The following is a 22007-nucleotide window of genomic DNA, read 5'->3' as shown; positions in this document are numbered from 1 at the left end:
ACCTCCAGAGAAGGACTGAAAGCTCAGCAAATCCTGAACTGTTATTGCTTGGGACAGGTGCAGCTTCCTGTTTTCTGCCTTTAATTAGCCACACATAAGAGAGTAATTAATATCAATAATGCATTCCTGAAAAGGAGGTAAGGTTTAACTATCTGGAGCTCATAAAGGTGTCAAAAACTCCTAAAGTTTTACCTTTGATGTAGCCCACTGTAAGTAGCTTTGATGGACAGACACATGTAACAGACTTATTACCTTTGTGTTTTCCTCTAAGTCAAAGTTGTGCTACTTTGATGATGTTGAGTAAGCGACTGAAACCTTTTTTTGCAGTTTTCATCTTCAGTCACACCCAGGGCTGAGCAATTTTTCATTGGGGGCAGCAAAGCTGGGAAATCCACCAAAAGGTTGTAACGCCCCCTGCTGTGTTGGGACGATTGGTTTTGCGCTGCGTTGGGAGTTTGCCTGAGGTGTTTCTGCTTGGCTTTGAATGGGAGTCTGCACAACAACGTACATGCTAGTTGCCATAGAAGGCAGCGGGGTTGCCATGTGGGTGGACTGAAAGTGGACTCTCCCACTGACCATGTATCTTTCCCAAGGCTGCAGAGTCAGTAGGGTATCGCTGATGGCCAGATCTGACGCTTGGTTGTGGGGAAGAGTCTTTCTTTTTTTGCTACGTGAGCATTTAGGACATTGGTTTATCTTCTAGTTGTGGGATTTCTCTTGACTCATCAATTCTCTTCATGGCACAACTTAGTACCTGAGGCCAACATTGTACACCTTTATTATCGTCATCCTTCTTAATTATCATGATGAGTAGAAGTCTTGTCCTCCTTTGGTGTTTGAGGTGCTGGTGCAGAGCTCTGCTTGTCTGCTTTGCTGAATACAAGGTCTGGCATTTTAAACTTCTGTTTGATTTATGTTAGCATCTCCTGACTTTGAAAGGATATAGATATATGATCAGACTTGGCAGGTTTTTAGACAAGTATTTTGGCAGATTTCTTTTACTCTCTTCCTTAGTTAATTTCATCTTTGTGTTCATCAATGCGATTAGTGGTTGTGCATCTTTGGCAACTTGGGGTTGTGTTCATCTCACAGGATAAGGACAAGGTAGAAGAATGTCAGTGTGACTTTGCTCTACGTCCTCAAATCCAAACAAGATGTCCCTGAATGGTGGACATCAACCATAAGCAGAAAAACATGCACAAACATGTGTTGGCAGTGGTTGAATTAAACGCAACCAGAAGATTTGCATTTCCTGAAGAAAATGCAAGTGAGGATGCAGGCACTGGCCTGCATTGCACTGCATTAGCCTAGCGTTCGCCTTAGCATTTAACCTAGCATTAGCAATAGCCTAGCCTTAGCACTAACCTAGCTTTAGTTTATCATTAGCATTAGCCTAGCATTAGCATTAACTAAACATTACCATTATCCTAGCATTAGCATTAACCTAGCACTAACAGTAGCCTAGCAATAGCATTAACCTAGCATTAGCATTAGCTTAGCATTAATTTAGGATCAGCTTAGAATTAGCATTACCCTAGCATTAACATTAGCCTAGCATTACCAATAACCTAGCCTTAGCACTAACCTAGCTTTAGCTTATCATTAGCATTAGCCTAGCATTAACATTAGCTGAACATTATCATTATCCTAGCATTAGCCTAACACTAACAATAGCCTAGCAGTAGCATTAACCTAACATTAGCATTAACTTAGCATTAACTTAGGATTAGCCTAGCATTAGCATCACCCTAGCATTAACATTAACCTAGTGTTAACAATAGTCTAGCAATGGCATTAGCAATAGCCTAGCAGTCACATAGCCTAGCATTAGCACTAACCTAGCATTAGCTTAATATTAGCTTTGTATTAGCCTAGCATTAGCAATAGCCTAGAAATAGCATTAATCTAGCATTATCATTAACCGAGCATTAACGCTAACCTAGCATTAGCTGAACACTAGCAATAAGGTTGAAAAAGCTTGACAAAGTATGAAGTAGGTTGAGTAGAATTGGGTTGATGGTTTTAGCTCAAAGTATACAGACAGCTGAACATGTTTAAGGTTGAAATCAGTTCAAGTTTTAAAATGTTGAAAATGTAGATGGGAAAATGAAAAGATAAAAAGTTAAATAGTTGAAAAAGTTGAAAAGTTAGAAAAAACTTGTTGAAATCAGTTGAAAATTGCGGGAGTAATAGGAGTAAGACGGAAGATTAATAATTACCAGAATAAAGTTGAATGATTACAATAGTGATGATGCCTAATTCGTCCTCACTAATTACTGTGAATGTAAATTAATGTTAAATTAAATTCATGATTGTGACTGTTTTTATTTAATCATTCAATTTCCAATGAAGTGTAGGAACTTGTCGTTCCATAACACGGCTTCACTTGTGTTACAGCAACCACTTCATACCATGATTTTTTAATGAGACCACTCTTTAGTCACCAGCCTGTCGAATGTTGCGCTGCGATGCGGAACAGACAGCCCTGGTGAGACCCGAGATGATCATGATAACGCAGACGCATAAGAAGCTCCCGGTAACTGGTGTGCAGATTGTCTTCATTACCATTATAGTGTATCTATGATCACATAGCTAACTAAGTGACCACTGCTGCAGTGCTGTGGATGAGGTCAGACCCCAACAATGACAATCTGTCTGTATGCCTTCTGCCTTTCTGTCAATGAGCTACACACGTTGGGTTAATGTTAATAAAGTCCATTGATGTGTTTGCAAGGGGAAATGAAATTAAAAATGGAAATGTCCGTAATGGCTGACTGAACAATGTCTCCATCCAAACAGACTCACGTTGTTCATGCTTGAGGTGTCACTGTTCACTGTGGACAAAGGATCTAACTACCTCTGTATTACTGCTGTTTAATTCTTTGTAAAATACACCTTCACTCTTGATCACGGGTCAACCATCAAGTTGTAGAATGGGGTCTTTTACTATCAGGGGTGTTTTAAGCAGGATGTGTCTTTCTGTGTATCCTTGGGCAAGACACTGGACTTTGTTTTGTCTTATTAAAAAACTAGCTTCTGTTATCTTTAGTGTGTAAATGAATGAATCTGGCTCACGGTGTTCTTTTTTATCTACTCAGGCATTTGCCAGTGGGCAAGACAAAGTCACATATTTGTCGCCAATGTCACTAAGCTGTGTAACTCCAAAATGAGGCTAAACTCGGGGCTACTAAAAGCATAAAATGAGAAAATGTAGTGATCTCTGCAGACATGACTATGGACAGTATTCACCATTACATGGAAACGTTGGTATTTAGGGTTCTGTCTGTGTGGAGCGAGGGTTGGTTATGCGCAGGTGCCAGAGGGTATTCTAGTGTTTTCTGTCAATAAGAGTCACACATTTTGTGCTCAAAGTGAGAAGTTGTCTTTATTGTCTTTACTATTTACCAACTTCCACACTGGTGACCCCCGTGTTTGTTTCCTGGACTTATCCGGACAACACCATGGCCGCAAACACCCTCACACTCAAGCTCCCCGAGTTCTGGGAGTCGGCTGCTTCTGCTTGGTTTGCGCAGACGGAGGCACAGTTTGCGCTTTTGCGACATCACAGCGGACACGACGCAGTTCAACAAGAACATCATTTAAAAGAACATAGTGCACACAATGTAACGTTTAATTGCAAATTTAATTAAGTGTAGTTGTGTTTTTATTGTTGTACAAATATTTATTTATTCATTTGTTTGTTTGTTTATTAGCAGGATTATGTTAAAAATACTTAACAGATTTTCATTTTTTTTTTAATCAAAATTATTGGAAGATTTCATTACATTTTGGAGGGAATCCAAATCAACGTACTGATTCTGAATCAGTTTGACACCAATTTTGCGTCATTGGCAACATTTTAGAAACTCATACCTCATTGATTAATAGATTAATATCAATGAAATGTGACTCTGTTATGTCGGGTTGGTTGCTCAATTACCTTTTATCAGAATCTGATCCGGATTGCTCAAATTATCACAATTTTTCAAACAAATTGGGGGTGCACATGCATTTGGACCTACAGTATCATGTTTATGATCAGGATCAGCAATCTAGATAACTGCCAATATTTAGCAAAGAGCATATTTGGCCCATGACTGAGCTTTGTGGTCTCTGAGTGCACTTATTTTATTTATTTATTTATTTTTTATACTAAAATGATGTCAGTAAATCAAACAAAAATAGTGGGTTTCGGTAGTGCCATGTATTTGACATGGCCTAAATATGTTTATACTATAGAAAGTAGTATAGCCATTATTATTTATTAGGGTGACCATACGTCTGGTTTTTCCCAAACATGTCCTCTTTTCACATCTTGTACGGACCATCCAGCCGGATTTTAAAAACTCATGAAAAAGTCTGGGTTTCCCAAGGACCCTTAATGCATCTCAGGAATGTTTTATTTTAAAAGACCTTTGTGGCGTACTGGGATCGTACTGAGATTGTATATGCACTAATATGCACACTACCGCAAAAAGGAATTTTTGCTAAAAAAAAAATAATAATTCAGTTTTGTTTATTTTTGTTTTCAAAGTGAATGGACATGTGTTTTATTTGTTTATTGGATTAGGTTAGGGTTAAGGCTAGGGTTAGGTTATAATCTCAGTATGGTTATAAACTCAGTACGTGACACCGTAACTCCGCTAATATTTGCTCTATCTAAGAAATAATATGGTCACCTTATTATTTATGCAACAATTATGTTTCTAAGACAAGCAGAAAACATATCTAATGTGAATATTTCATTGTTACATGTGTAATTTCTAATATTGAAGATGTTCCCTCTCGAGGTCCGTGTGACCTTGAATGTCCGACTTGTGTATTGACGTGTCCGTAGGACTCGGAGTGAGACTTAGCCTATCTCTTTGTAATCTGTGAATATTCATCTCTGAGTCTCCCTCAAACATTTTTGACCAAGTTCAGATGTCTTCACATAAGCTCGGTCTGAAGTGGATTTTGGGTGCGTTCGGGTGAAAAAGCGCACAAATATTTAAGAATTATTAAGGTGGTTTTGACCTAAAACATTTCCTGCTAATACACACAAAACATCAGTATTCCCATTTCCTTTTTAAATTTGATTTAAAAGGAAGTAACCTATAAGACAGGGTGGTGTTGCAATGGAAATGCACATAATTGGCGTAGGACTGCACAAATAAACACATTTAATTTTCCCTTTCTCTCTTTGTGTAATTGGCCAGATGTCAAATTCAAGTTAAAGGTCAAATTCACTTTTTTGACCTTGTTACAATATTAATTCCTTATCAAAAACACACCCGAAGTATTATTGGGATTCTTTCCTGCATCTCTGAGCAATCTTGTATTTGTTAATGCGGAGGTGTACTCCGCTCTTGTGGTTTTCAGTGCATCATTTATTTTTTTTTATCTTATTTATCTTTATCCTCTATCCTTTATTTATCCCTTACCCTTATGTGTATCACCAAATATTATTTTTTTAAACTGTGCTCTGCAAAATAAACCTTTCTTATTCTGATTCTGATTTTGTGACGGACTCACAATAACAATAGCCACTTAAATATCCATGTGTTTTACTGTAATGTACAGTTTTTTTGGCTGAAAACAATAACAACATTGTGTGGATAGCACAATAAAATCGCTTTGGTGATCACTGATCTCCCTCAGAGCGAGGCATGAATTCAGCATCTATAGACACGCCCACTCATGAATATGCATATGCAGGCACCAAAACAGCCCGTTGCTCAGAAAGTCACTTTTCAGAGGGCTAAAACTCTGAAAAACAGGCGAGTTTGGGAAAATAAACCTCAAATACTATGTTTTTGGGGTTGTTAGAATAAAGGGAGATGGGTGAAAACTGCATTATATTGGACCTTTAAATATATGACCCAAGCATTACAGCTCACACTCACAAATGATCTCATTTGAGCAAATAAAAAGGCCTTCAAATCCTGAAACACACACGCAACATTGTGCACCCGTGCAATGCACTAACTTTAATTTAATGTCGCTTCGAGGCTATTTATGATCCCCATCATGCATGCGGGGTTGAAGGCCAGCACGCATTTCATTACTCCTACTGTCTGCGTGCACGGGGCATTTTGCAGAAAACTAATTATACCGGTCATATGCAAAAGTGGAAATGACATTCAGATTTAGTGTCCAGAGTTCCAGCCTGTTAAGCATCAATTTCACGTTTAGTGAACAGGAAGTGGACATCTACGTTGTAACACTGCCGGACAAACACTGATTGGTCCATATTGGATGAAGGCTCATTGGGTTTTTCACTCAATTTGGTGTAAAACATGTAACAGAGGTGGATTAAAGCGTACAGATTTTATGATGATCAATGTTGATATGTGTGCGTGTGTTATTTTTTATTTTATTTTTTTATAGAAATACGTTAAGAAAAATCAATCACAGTGAGAGAACATGCAAACATCCAGAGGTGTAAAGAGTACTGATATATCCTATAAGTAGAAGTACTGTTACTTGATTGAAATTGTAGTCAAGTACAAGTACAAGTCATACATAAAACTCAACAATTAAATAGTACTAAAAGTAAAAGTTAGTAGTTACTTCTACCCATGTTTATTTTTGGTAATAAATCTTGCTACGGTTCCCTTGCATACAGTAAACATCTCATGTATAAACTTAGATTATAAAGAGACCATCAAAGCAGCATAGCATCACATGCTTTGCGATAACTCATAGGGACACATCAAGGCATATCAACACTGAGGAAGACTGGCAGATGAAACATTTCAGGAGATTGAAAAAAAAAAAAAATAAAAAAATCCTGAAAAACCTTGTCTGAATAAACAAAACCTTAAAATATAGACAATGAAACGAAAATAACACATTTAGTCTCGATATTTTTATACAGGATTTTATTTGAGCTTGATTTAAATTTGAGAAAGTGAAAGATTGCAATATTTTTATTTGATATTGTGTGTGATAAATAATAATAATAATAATAATAATAATAATAATAATAATAATAATAATAATAATAATAATAATAATAATAATAATAAGTAACGGTTGTGTGTGGAAATGTAACAAATGACTTTACTTCTTTTAAAACGTACTTAGGCGCAAATAAAATTACTGATTTAGAAATATACTTTAAAAAAGTACAAGTATTCATAAAAGCACCTCTGCAAATCACTATGATTCTCGATATGGGTAGAGAGAGAGAGAGAGAGAGAGAGAGAGAGAGAGAGAGAGGAAAGCGCAGAGAAGGTCTGCAGTCTGAATCCTGAGACGACGCATGTGGACACGCACGCGTTTGGACGCTGGAAATACAGATCACGCGCTCTTCTCCCTGTGATAAAGATCATCGATGCATTACTGGGGGAATCTCCAAAGCGAGGCCGATTTTGTTTTCTTTGGATCTTTGATCATCAATTACCAGTAAGAGCGTGGATTATCAGCTGTGCCAATGCTGTGCGTTAACTGGAGATAAACTGGACAGAAGGACACACAAGTGTTGAAACGGGAACCTTTGGCGTGTTTTGGAGACATCGGCTTCATACGTGGATTGCTTTACGCGTTTGGAGGTAGATCGTTGGCCACCTGCATCACGGTTTGCCTCCTCTTCTTCTTCTTCTTCTTCTTCTTCTTCTTCTTCTTCTTCTTCTCCTTAGGTGTGAAATCGCTCCTCTCAGACACAGACTCTGAACCCCTCGGTCCCCACATGACATGGTTCAGTCCAGCTGCGAGATCCGAGCCTCCTCCATGCATTGGGATTTCTCTCAGCGCCGACACCGAGTGAATCTCCCCTTTCTGACCATCTGAGAACTCATCGTGCCCAAACAGAGGGAGGAGAAGGAAGAAAGAAAAAGAAAGCCCTGCCATGACTGCTGCTTCTAATCGGGACAGATCGTCTGGAGTCGTGAGGAAAGCGGAATGCGCACGAAGGAAAGAGGACGGAATAGGGCTTTTTGCGCTAATGAAGGCGCACCATTGGAGCCGGGTCCTGCTCTTCTACATGGGACTGCTGGCTACCTCAGTGAAGGGTGAGTCCCCTCTCCATCTCTCCACAGCTGAAGGCATGTAAAATGCAGCAGCCTCTCCTCCTCTCCACCACCACCACCCATCCACCCACCCTCTGAATGCAAATCAGCATCACGCACACACTCACCCTGAAAAGGCACATTTTTTGGGGGGATCATCCTCGTTGTGATGTTGCAGTCTTACCACTCAAAAGTTAATCCCAGGTGGCACATTGTCCGGATTCTGGGATTAAACCTGGAGATTCTTTAAAAAGGCCTGCTTGATGCTTTTATTTTTCTTGAAAAGCAAAAATAAGTGATATTATCAGAATATGGAGTTAAACTCAATTAAAGCTGATGGATTTGTCTTGAGTCAGAGTTTGAACCTCCATAGCTCCTCTGCGTGGCTCCCAAAACTTATCACCAACATGCCCAACTAGTGCTGTGTTTCTTCATTTTTTGCACCGGTATATAAATAATATTATTCATTTTTAGATGATATGATCCTCTTTGTCTGACAATTGGCAAATGACTCTTATTATCCGAACGGGTCATTCAACAGTAGACCAAGTCGTGAGTAAAATCTGCATCAAAGTTTCCCATCAAATCTGAGTCTCGAGAGTGTCATTGCATTTATTTTGTTGAAGACGTCCCTTCAAAAAAAAAAAAAAAAAAAAAAAAAAAAAGAAATCCATCATTGGTTTTGTTTTCGTAAAAGAAACCAACCGTTTTACATCTGTTTTTGGCTCCACACTACAAAGTGGACGTTATTCCTAGAGATAGCCAAGAATACCACAGAAGCCACGATAGCAATTTGAAAATGAGTCATGGCTCTGTATTGGCCCACTCATTCCTCTGCTTGGATAGATCACAGTAACGAAGAATGAGTGGGAGAAGGATGCGTGTTGATTTATTATTTATTTATTTATTTATTTATTTATTTATTTATTTAATTGGCTTGGTCAACAGTTGCCCCACATTCCGCATTTAGGCATTAAAACTTCCCAATCCACAAATACAAATACAAAAAAAAAACTCCCTCTTAGTGACAAATGTGTGTCATCGGCCTCCCAAAAGGTTCTCTGTGTGAGTTTATCACACACTCAACTCCTTCCTAATAGTAGTGACAAATCTCCCTTGACTTTCCTATATATTCGTGGGAGACTTGCTTGTTTTATTTCAGTCCAGGGAGGGTTTTTATTGCCATCTCTCTTGCCATTTTGGAGCCAGTAAAAGAGCTCCAACTCGTTTTGAATATTTACAGCTATCAGAAAGACAACCCAGTCACCTTGTAAATGGGGGTTTTCGTATTTTAAGTTGTGCTCAATAGAGATCAAGTGGTTGTGGTGTTTCCCCCTCTGTGCCGCAGCCACAAGCAGTTGCCCCGTCCTCCCATTGAGCGGCACCAGAGCCTCACACTATGCTGAGAGGCAGAGATGAGAGACCTGCTTGTCTGTGCCACTTTTTTTTCCATCCACACACTATCAAAGCATATTAGAGGCTGTGATGCAGCATTTCTATAAAGGACGGTGGTCAGATCCTGGTGAAAATGTCAACGATGTTTGGTGATCTTTTGCTGTTTCACAGAAATCCCCCTCGATCACTCTTCTCGACGCCGCTCAGGCTAAGATAGAGCTGTGTGAAAGACTTACCAAAGGAGAACGGCATGGATAAAAAAAAAAAAAAAAAAGCAGCTAGTCCCAGCGGACCCGTCGCTCAATACCTCGTAATCAAGCCTGAAACGAGAGTGTCGGGGCGGGGGTTGATGACGTGTTTCTCAAACCCACTTCCATCAGATGACTTGTCAGTAGTGCGTGAGACAGTCGCTCAGCGTGACCACTCACACACCAGATCACGCTTCCTCCACTAACTCACCCGAGCTCGCCACCAAGCCGCATGCTCATGATGCAACTTGGAGTAACGCTGGCAGCACTGCAGGCCTTGATGCCATTTTTTCCTTTTATCTTTTCATTATCTGGTGACATTTGCTTGTTTTTGAGTCTTCTGAAGAACTACCACAAATGGAAAAAAAAAAAAAAAAAAAAAAAACAAACTTTGAAAACAGTACCAAGGACAGTTTGAAGTTGACAGAACAAACAGACCGAGGGCTTTTCTGCCTCTTAGTAAACAGCCATACACTTCCTTTCATTTTTTTATTTCTTATGTTTTCTAATCTTTCAAAAAAAACTAAAGTATAAGATAAATGCATTTAATCTGCATTTTAATCAAGGCTGTGCAACTAACCAAAATTTGCGATTTTGATTATCAGACTCAACAATTACAAGAACACCTTAATTGAGAAAAAATAAATATATATATATATATATATATATATATATATATATATATATATATATATATACCCCCTCACTGCCAGCCATTTTAGAGCATTTTGTCTGATATTTTAAGACCCACAGAACATTTTTTACTGTAACTATGGAAAATCTGAAACCAGATTCTGAAAGAATAGACTTTTTACTTTCATCATTAAAAAAAAAATAAATACATTTTTTTCCTTCTGTAATTAGCAGTTGAATGTAGGTAGGTTTCACAGAAAACGCCAAGTTTGAACCGGAATCTGAGAAATCAGGCTTTTTGTGAAAATAAATAAATAAAAGCAAAACTGTTAAGTAGAACATTGTCTTTGAGGCTAATGTTTTTAGCTTTAGTGACACCTCAAACATCTGAACATTGCTTTCCTTCTATAAAACAACAAATCAACACTGACACTGGACAGGACACTGGGCAGGAGTTGGTCACTACACCACAGTAGAAGTCTGATATATAATGGGAGACCTCCCCCACAGTGTTTCCTAGCAACCCCTGTGAAAAAACACAACTGACGTACATATTCGTCAGTGGCAGTAAATGTTGAGATTTGAAAGGACGTATATGTACGTCAATGGCAGTGAGTGAGTTCATTTCACATGTTTTATTTGCTAAATAAAACAAACTTTCACAATTTTGGATATCTACAAAAAATAAAGCTTGGCACAAATGAGAAAAAAACACTTTAATACTAACTTTGAGTTGTTTAATGCATGCGCATGCAAGCTCCTAAGCCCCGCCCCTCTCAAAGCTAAAGCTAAAGCTCAAGCCCTGTCAAATTCTATTATATGGGAACATTTTAGGTTTAATGATGAAGACCTAGAGCAGAGAAACATCACATGCAACAAGTGTTTTTTTTTTGTGCAAAAGTGAACATACATGTACTTGGTTTTGGCGTTTCAAGGATTTTATTCATATTTAAGGGATGTAAACTAATATTTTGTGTTATTACCATATTTTTACCTCTCAGAGGCACTCTCTACTGCATGTGTGTCAAATTCAAGGCCCGGGGGCTAAATCCAACCCTTTTAAACATGGTAAAGTAAAAATTAGTGAGAAAACATGAATCATTGCCTAAATTTACATTTAATTTTGTTGTGGATATCTCAGTAGGTTTGTGAAGGGGCGCAAAATACTAAGCAAATGTCCACAAGAACTTAAGATCAGGAATTTTCTGGCAATATTCAAAAAATGAATACAAATTTTTCATGTAAATTATACATTAAAATGAACTAGAAAATGGTGGTAATTTTAAATCAGTGTATCATAACCAAACATAAATATTGGGGATGTCCCGATACAGCTTTTTTATTTCCGATATTATACCGATATTGCAACCTTGCGTATCAACCGATATTGATATTGATCCGATATCAGCATGAATCATACATTTTTTTTCTTTAATAAAAAAATAATAATGACTTATTTTGTAGTGTGGAATGTTAGAAAAGGCTTGATCAACCGATGTTACTCAGAGTACAATAAACATGACCCATTTATTATTAACCAATTGGTTACATACATTTTAACCTTCAACATACAATCTACAGTAATATACAATTAAATAAAAACCTATTCTTTTCAAAATCCTGCTCAATCCTCAAATTAGAAATTGAAAAAATGTTCCCAAATTGAATAAATATTGTCGCTACCTTTCACCTATAGCTTGGATATTGCCATTGCCTCATTTATTTTACACATACTTTTATAGCATGTATGCAATGCAAAGTAGCACTAATGTTGAAATTGTTCTATTCCCCTCCTCTGTGGCCCACTTGAGATTAAACTTGTCCGTCTTGTCCGTATTTGGCCCCTGAACTAAAATAAGTTTGACACCCCTGGTCTACCGTGAGGTTTTTCACACTCTGGATAGCAACAGTTACTGTCAATAGCTGAACTGTCTTTCAGCACCACGGACAGCTCCAGAGCCAGCTGCTTTACTGAGGGCTTGCAAGCATAAGAAATCCCCCACATTGTTCATTGTTTATGACTGATAGTGAGATCGTGACTTTGGAAACACATTTCTTGGGATTATGACTGGATTAATGGCTTCTTTTCATGTTTAGTAATCTTCAACTCTGGTTTTATTCAGTTTAAACACATGTAGAGTCAATAAAGAAACAGTCTGCGGATTGGAACCCTGACACTTTGCTGCTGCAATGCAGAAATAACAACCACTGCACGACTGCTCCAACTCTTAAGAAATACATATTTATGTATGGGATTCATTTTAACAAAAGTATTTATAAATTAAAGGACGCCTATGTTTTTGGAGATGCTCAGAAATTGGAAAAACAGCCCATAGAAATGTATTGAACTTTATAATCAATTTTAGCAACAACAACAACAACAACAACAACTAATTACCTGATTTTTTTTTTAAATTATTGACAGGTATTAAATTATTTTGGGTAGGAATAAGGCCATAAAGCAATTGGTGTTCAGTATTCAATCGGGTAGGACAGTACACTGTGTTCACAATATGACGCTATACAAGTTATTGGGTTACCGAGAATGATACGATGCAATATTCTGATAAGCAAAAAGATGAAATGAGGATTACAAATGTACTTGACTTTGAACTCTGAATTAGGGATGTCCCGATACAACTTTTTCACTTCCAATATGATACCAACATTGCAGCCTTGCCTATTGGCCGATACCGATATTGATCTGATACAATATCAGCACAATCATGCATAATTTAATTACTTATTTTGTAGTGTGGAATGTTAGAAAAGGCTTGATTAAGTGATGTTACTCAAACAGAGAACAATAGTCAGCATCTATAGGTTACTTTGTTGGATTTGAACCACAGTCACCTATGGATAAAAGTGCTGGAGCGGAAAATTTTATCGGAGAGCTTATATCGGTGATTTTAGATGCAGTCCCATAAAATCCGATATTCGTTTTCTGCCTGATATCGGGCCGATATCCAATATCAATATCGGATCGGGACACCTCTACTCTGAATGAGTTTTTTCAAGTTTCAAACTGAATTTAAAAACTGAAATAATTAATAAAGTAAGACTTTTTCTGTATAAATTGCAACAACTTTAAGTGTGAAACTAGAATAAAGCAGCTTGTATATGGTCATCATGAAATCAATAAATAGTCTACTCAGGGTGTCGCCAACCGACTATTTCCCCTGCTTACTACACTGATGTTTACTTATTGAGTGGTAAACAAGGCTTTTCTAAAGCAGTTGTATTTTCGTGCAAAATATTCTACAGTATTCTGTCTTTTTGGGTGCCTAACTATCTGAAAACATCATCTGTATACAAAGTTATTAGGTACAAAAAAAAACACTAATGAGAGGTGCACAACCCACTGTGAGACCAGACAACCATTGAAACCAATGTGTCACATTTCCAATCCTTTATTTAGCTTAAAGCACTGAACAGCAATGTTTTGGACAATAAAACAGTTCAACATGCCAATAGGCAGAAATACCATTATGATCAATGTGGTCAACAAACACAATAAACATTGGGAAATTTACAAAAGCCAAGAAAATAAATATTAATTAACAAATCAGTTATCAGAATTACTGTTAAACTGTCAATAACACATTTTCAGCCCTTACGTCAAGAATCAACAGGAAATGGAGAATGAGACAGAAGTAGAGACTAACTACATGTTACTGAATAGAAGGATGTAAAGCTCTGACAATTACCAACAGCACAGTTATGTAATCATTAGCAGACGCTCTCGCAGTAGATTTAAAGAACGCCTCACATCAACACTCACTTTTAATGTCTCTCACTCACTCGCTCTCTCATACCTATTCACATGCACGTGAGCACGGTCATCTTTTCAATTCATTATCTTCTCCATAGATACTGTATATCTTCTCTGCCCTGACATCATTACATGGTTTCCAAACAACGATGACTCGCTAACGTTAGCTTGTTGAGCTGCCCTGTATTTGCTTACATCAGGTGAAGCAAACAGGCTGACGTCCAGCTGCTATTCAATGAGGTTCTGCTTTAAACCGGTTAATATATTGCATGAACGTTTTTTATTGCGAAGTTTGCATTAATCTTTGTTTTTTTTTTAAATAAAGGTATTTCCAGATGTTAGTTTTCAGCTTCATGCCATATGGACCAAAACTCATATCTCAATATTTTTTTCTGAAAATGGCAATATTCAATAATAATCTTGATATTTTTAACTTAATAAAGTCTGACCAGAAAGACAATTCTGGGTTGAATATGCTGATGAAAAATGCCACACAGGCGCATTTATTAACAAACAGCTTCACGACACGTGCCACTTTTGGCATTTTCTCCTATAAGGGACAGCACGTGTGAGTGAGTTCTGAAATGGCATACTCCGTACTATGCACAACAAACTCAATGACTATATACTGTCTATTATGTGATGGTTAGGAGGATTACAATGATGACCGTTCCTGTTGAAGTATACTTCCAATTTTTCCAAGATTTCAAACCTTCATCGACAGAAACCTGAATATCTCCGTTGATATTCCACCTTTGAAAGTTCTGAAAACATTTTAAGCGAGAAAGTGACCATGTAGAATATCAACATATGGTCATTTGATCCATAAAATTTGCGGAAAACACATTTCATGCCGACATTTTAAGTTTTCGGAGACCCGCCATTGTGCTGAAAACTAATAGAAGACAAGAAAAGATGCTTTTATTTTGAAAAATGGAATATTTAACTTTTAGCTTGAAGCCGGTCCCAGGATGATTGTACATGCATCATGGGGCGGTTGAGTGTGACTAGTGTGCCCATCGTGCACACTTAAAAAATGTACCGATATAGTATACATTCGGGTATTTCTCGCATACGCAATCTTTTCATACTATCTAATAGCGATGTATCGATTAATCGTAAGGCAGTTAAAAATCGATTCATAGATTCAATTTTCACAGCGATGCTGTGAAAATTGAATCACAGTACTTTTTTCAAACAGCAGATGGCGCTATCCAGAAGTGTTGGCGTCGGGCGGAATCTGCTACCACTTTCTTTCTGGCCGCCTTCTACTCTTAAACATGTTCATAAATGATTCCTTACCCCGTTGGCACTGAAAGAATATCTGTAATATTACGTGAATATCTGTAAAAGTCACGTTTTTCTGCTAGCATAGCATCTCTTTTTCACTGCAAGAATATCTGCATGCCAACCGACCACTGGGTATCGTGAACCCAGTATCGTGACTCGAATCGTATCAGGAGTTGAGTGAATCGTTACATCCCTACTATCTAATGTGAACGCACTACATATTCCTTTTGACATCAGACTTAGTATGAGTAGTACGTTTATGACATTTCGAACATAGCCAGTGGTAACATGTTGAATCTGAAGGGTAAAACATATGGAACAACCCTTAATTTTTTAGCAGTTGCTTTTATTTTATTTGCTGATATATAGATATATATATATATATATATATATATATTTTTTTTTTTCAAAGAAAACTCATCCCAATCACATCACACAATGGAAGTTATCTCTGAGTTTTGGACCGTATACAGAACATAGGGCCCTATATTATCCGCGTTTCCGGAATCAGGGATGGAATCGACCTATAAAAATGATTAAATATGGAAATGGACAGAATCGACATGAAACGCCGTCACCGTGGGGCAACGAACAGTTTTTTTTATGGGGAAGTGTTTCCGGGGAGCGCTTATTAGGTGCATTGCCCTGTCTTGGCTGCATTAAACTCTGCCTAAATCACCACAAACACTGTCTCAAAACATCACAACTCATCATTGACTCCTAAATACAGAGCCTCCAGTGCCCGTTTAACTTTCCTGTGCCTGTAAAGCTCCGCCCATTTTTTTGTTTAGCGCAGCGGCGCTCCGTGAAAACGTGATCAGTTTTAATCATCTTCACCTGCTCAGTGTTCAAACTGTTGTGCCTGGTTAACTAAGAATAACTCCGTGTTGTCCTTTAGTTCTTTTTATTCCAGCCTTTTGTCCGTGTCTTGTAGCTACACATTCACAGTCAGCAAGCTACCTCGAGTACAACCGTTTCAGTGGGAACTTCCGGTTTACAAAATAAAAGTCAGTTGGAGCAACGTTATTACAATGTTACATTCGAACAACATCTAATCAGAGCCACAGAAAATCCATGGGACAAGATGTTGTGTTGTTGTGGACGGGACCATCAATGCCAGGGATTATAGAGTCTTAAACATCGTAGGTTATTGATAACTTCTGATACTCCCAAATATTCTGACCCCTAGTGGTGAAATAACTGATGCTTCCTTGTGTCCATTTAGTTTTGTTTAATCATTACGGTCTGGAATTATGTCATCAGGATCATTTAAATTAGGTGAATTTAAATTAAGTTGATCAAAACTTTATCAATGAACCTGATCAGATTAATTAAATCATTGGCCCCTGAGATGAAATTGTGTGACATTAATGCTGTTCTCTTCATATTTATATGACATACAAATAACTAAAAAGGAGCAGTCAGAATAATACATGTCACTACAATTTATATCTACTTTTTAATTGTATCTTACTTCATTTTTGACATACATTTTAGTTTAGTTATGTTTTTGTTTTGTTTTTAGTAGTATTTATTTGATTTACTAACAGGAGTTAAAAACTAATATTTAAAAAAAAAGAAAAAAAAAAAGATAAATATTTCTTTAAAAAAAAAACAGAATTTAGAAAAATTAAGTGGAAAACACAGAATTTGGAAAAAAATAAAACAGATTTTATAGGGCCCTAAAAACACTTAACCTGCCCGTATAGGCGTTTCTTTTTCTCACTGCCCTTTTTAGCACACCTGTCTACACGTGATGTTCAATCCAAATCCTCCGCTCTGTTCACACGCTGTTGCTCCCTATTTCCCATCTGCTCCCTACATTTGCCGTTGAGCAATAAAGGAGCGAGTGTGAGCGCGGAAACAGATGACATGATCTATTTACCCAACGCTGAGGAACGTCTGGAATGAAAAGTAGATGTATGTCGCTTTTGTCGTTGCTTTTGCACTGGAAAAGCAACTGTAATGGTGGAGTTAGAGGTGGAGAGCTTAAAAAGATCGAATGGAGGAGAAAATGTAGCAAACGGCAGGAAGAAGAGGTGACTGTGAGAGGAAGGGAGGGAAATGGTGGAAGTGGATGTGTGATAAGCCTCCACACCAGCTGAGAGATAATCTAGCCTCTGTGTTTGTGTGCCTTTTAAGTGCCGGGTGCTTTTTCTTTCTTTAGCAAATAATCTATTTGGAGAGTTCATTTTCTTATCAGGCATCAGGCAGACTCCTCTTTCAGCGACCAACAGAAGTGTGTGTGTGGTTGGATGAGTGTCCGTCCCCTTCACTAAGGGATGATTAAAGCAAAGTGATGACAAGTAGGTCATTAGCTATAGCTCTATACGGGTCACAGAGGGACAGGGTGTGCATGTGTTTGTATGGTGCACGAGGATGGTAGCACGGTTGCTAATCTGTGAATTAGCGTCGTCCTCGTGAGCACCGTGATTTCTCCCACCTGCTGATGCGTCGACCCTTCTCCTGCTTGTCCTGCTCACGCGTGATTCATTCAGTCATCTATCTCCAGATGGTCACGGATCAGTCACTGAACTCTGTCCCAAACATTTACAGAGGCTCACACAAGCTACACATGGTAAACACTTGGCCAAAACTGTCATTTTTTCCTCCCCGGTTTTTTTCACATCAGATCTTTTCAACAGCTTCAGACCTTACTATTCATTATAGTTTTTGTGAAAAAAACCCAAACATTTTTTTGCCATTTTTGTCATAAAAATACTATTTTTATATTAGAAAAACATAAATAATGCATTTTTTTCCCCCAAAAAAAGGTGCATTTTGCATTTTGAAGATATTGGTATTCATGGGAAAACCACTGTTATATGTCAGGATAACAGTATATCCAAAATATGTGGTTATAATGGGAGTCAATGGGACCAAATCAGTCCCCAACACAAAGAGTGTCTGCACGTTTTTTTATATCCTGTTCTATACATCTTCCACTAAAAGTGATCATGTAATTATGAACATGATAATAAAAGAAAACACCTGGCCAAGGTTCATGCAGTTAGTCTTTAAACTGAATGAGATATTGAGAATTAAAAAAACTGAAAAGGCAGAAGGTACACATTTGGTCCCCAATGGTGCCCTGAGGATTAATGAAAAGTTATACTTGAAATTTTACAAATAAATAATCTCTTTTACTTCACACTCAGAACACAAACTTCCACAACAAGAGATGTAGATGAGGGGAGAGTTAATGGACAACTTTAGAAGTTGAGTCCAATAACTTTAAGTCTTTGTTAAACAGCCCACAGGTACTAAGTAACTTGTCCTCAGGAAGAAATGAAAGCAAAAGGAACAAAAGCCCAGTTGTGTGCAAATTGTGCAAGTAAGAGTTTGCTGATCACGGGAACTCTTCCAGCTTGCAGCATTCCAGCGGAATTCTTCCACTTCAACGCTAAACATGTAGCAGCTAGCACACAGCAGTTCTAGTCCGAGTAGGTAGTGTCGCCAATCCACACTTGACAAGATGAATAAGTCCATGACTGATGAATGAACAAAGTCAGTGGATAAATGCAGAGGACAGTCGACCACTTGGTGTGAGGATGTGGGCGGGGCTAGAAGTGGTGCTACATCCAGCATCGTCTGACCCAACTTATGTACTGCTATGTAGAAAGACTATTTCAAACTAAATTCATCAGCTTCATCAGTTGGCCTGTGTATTTCATTGCACATACTGTATATTCTAACTATTTTGCACTGTTGTCACTTCTCTGTAATGTTCTGTACTAAGTACTTTTTTTCATTTAATTACACAGGAAAAGAAACCCATAAATATAGCTTACTTTAATTTTAATTTGTGCTTTGTGAACAATGCAATCATAATATTCCATATTCATATTGCACATTATGTTAGCACTCACTGATGAAAGTAATAAACACAATTTTGTTGTTTAAGCTAATTTATTGTTTTCATTGATTCAGTCGTATACCAAAATACATTTAAATTGGAAAAATGTTGCTTCTCGTGTCAAATATTGTTTAGGCGACTAATTGAGATTGTTTAATTACAAAGTTTCTAATTAATCATTTTTTTAACCCAGTGCCACCTCTAACTGAACAACCCCATTAAAACTTTCCTAAAAAAAATTATGTAAGTACATTTTGTTTATAAAGCACTTTTCACAGATAAAAATGACAAAGTGCTGTACAAAACATAGGTGAATTAAAACAACAGGAGCAACATCATGAAATGGATAACAAAAGTAAACATTCCATTAACCACAGCTTTTCTGATACGCGAGTCCACACAGTCAAGTTCACGGAGGGACTGGTGCATGTCATTCCAGAGTCTGAGGGCTACAGCCTGGAAAACCAGGTCTCTCCGGGTTTTAAAACGAGTTTTGGGGATCTTTAGGAGACCCTCGTCTGAAGACCGAAGGCTGCGCCCTGAAGTGTAGGGGCACAACAACACACGTAAAGTCAGGACTAAGATTTTAAACTCGATACAAAATTTGACTGGAAGCCAATGAAGACTTGATAGAATGGGGGTAATGTGGGCTGTTCTGGGTGCACCGGTCAAAAGTCTGGCAGCAGCATTTTGTACAATCTGAACTTTTGTTTAGCGTCGACTTTTTGAAACAAGTGAAAACAGAATTAGAATAATCAATGCGAGACGAGATGAATGCGTGGATGATCATTTTGAGATCCGATTTTGACAACAAATTCCTCACTTTAGAGATATTTCTCAGGTGATAAAACCAGATTTTGGTCAGTTGACAACAGTGACCTTCCAGAGACATTAACTGATCAAAGCAACTGGGGAGTTCTTGATCAGGGGGATTGATTTATCAGTCGCAATGATCAAAGTTTCCATTTTGTTAGAATTTATCCAAAGGTAATTCAAAGATGACCAGTTTTTGATGCAAGATAAGCATTCTAAGAACACAGATAAAAAGTGAAACTCTGAGTCATTGAAGGATCAATTCAACTGAATATCATCTGCATAAAAATGATAAGACACATTTTCAAAACCACGGACCAAGAGGCATCAGGTACAACAAAAACAAAACAGGCCCCAGAACAGAGCCCTGGGCAACTCCACATGACAGGTTGGACACATTAAACACTACATTGTCTATCTACAGCATCAAAGGCAGATGTCAAATCGAGTAAAACCAAAACCGTGTAGCGACCAGAGTCAGCGACCATTATCGCGTCACTGGAAACTTTCATGGGAGCAGTTTCACAGTTTACACATGTTTCATGATTTTTGACATGAAGGGAAGTTTTGATATTGGCAGGTAATTTTTAGGCTCCACCGGATCAAGATTAGGCTTTTTAAGAATGGGACTCACCACAGCATGTGGGACAGAGCTCCAGTAGATTGAAGTGAAAGGTTTATAAATTTTACCACTCAAGGCCCGACAACATCAAAAACATTGAAGAACAGGGAAGTAGGAACAATGTCCACAGGGCTCGATGAGGGTTTCATCTTTCCAACTAAAACCTGGAAATCCTGTAGGCTGAAAGGAGTGAAGGAGGACCACGAGCACACAGAGGCTGATGCAGTGCATAAGTTATCCAAGGGAGGACTGATACCGGCCCTAATGTCTTGCACTTTCTTCACTAAAAAGCTAAAAAAGCTATTACAGTCATCCTGTGTGGACGCAGGCACATGGGGAGATCAGGGTGCAACAAGATTTTCAATAATGCCAAATAGGGCCTTAGGGTTTTTCTTATTACTCAAAACAAGATTTGAGAAGTGAGCTGAGCGAGCGCGTTTTATCATTTCATTTAGTTCCATTATTATTTCTTTAAGATGGAGTCCACACACCTCTAATTTTGTGGCTGTCCACAAACATTCCACTTTCCCACAGCTTCTCCTAAAGCTACAAATAGCTTCATTCATCCACGGACAAGGTTTCTTATGAGAGCCTAGAGTATTTTTAGCTGATGCTACTGTGTTCAAAACAGTCACACAAAGACTATTGACGTTTCTCATAAATGTGGCAACATCGTCACAAAGGTAGTTGGGTCAAAAGAGGCAGAAAACCCACTAATTGCAGATTCATTAACAATGCGTCTCTGCTTTTTCACATTGGCAGTAGTCCGTGCCAGTGTGAATGACAGATTAAATGCAATACAATAGTGATCACTTATTTCAACATTTTAAATACTATGTTGGTCAATTTTTACTACAAAAGAAAAGACCTAATCTGAACAATGTCCTTTTGTAAAAAGGTTTTATTGCAGATGCCAATTAATCAGTTTTCTAGCAAATAATTACGGTATTAGTTCAAGCCTATTCAGACTCGGGCTGATTAGTTGATTGTTAATATAAAAGGGAATTTTAATAAAAACAAGTGTTAAAGTTTTATGAAATTCCTGCAGTTCAGGATAGTTTTTTGGTTTTAAGAAATGCATTCCTTGTGCCAATGGTCAATTAATAGATTAATACTTGTTTTGCTGGTATTTGTGAAGCTAATAATAATAATAATAATAATAATAATAATAATAATAATAATAATAATATATATATATATATATATATATATATATATATATATATATATATCTGGTAAATCTTCACTACAGTTGCTGCTTTCCATTAAAACCTTAATAAAATAAAACACAATAACATGTACGTATGCCAAGTCAATCTTTTCTGGATAAGAAAGTGTGGAATTCATAAAGCAACTGTAAATCCTCACATCAAAGATCAGTCATATT

At 37.6% G+C, this 22007-nt stretch overlaps 1 protein-coding gene across 1 annotated transcript in view; it reads left to right on the top strand.

The window, feature by feature from the left end:
• The first annotated feature begins 7239 nt into the window (after positions 1-7239).
• csmd2 (CUB and Sushi multiple domains 2) overlaps positions 7240-22007 on the top strand; it is a 340353-nt gene continuing 325585 nt past the window's right edge. Inside the window, exon 1 of the mRNA XM_028460920.1 lies at positions 7240-7994. Coding sequence (XP_028316721.1) covers positions 7832-7994 — 163 coding nt within the window. The 5' untranslated portion in view covers positions 7240-7831. The remainder of the gene's footprint in view (positions 7995-22007) is intronic.

Source organism: Gouania willdenowi, chromosome 11 (assembly GCF_900634775.1).
Source record: "Gouania willdenowi chromosome 11, fGouWil2.1, whole genome shotgun sequence".
Taxonomy (NCBI): Eukaryota; Metazoa; Chordata; class Actinopteri; order Blenniiformes; family Gobiesocidae; genus Gouania; species Gouania willdenowi.
The sequence above is the reverse complement of the archived record's forward strand: the minus strand, read 5'-3'. Positions and strand labels throughout refer to the sequence as shown.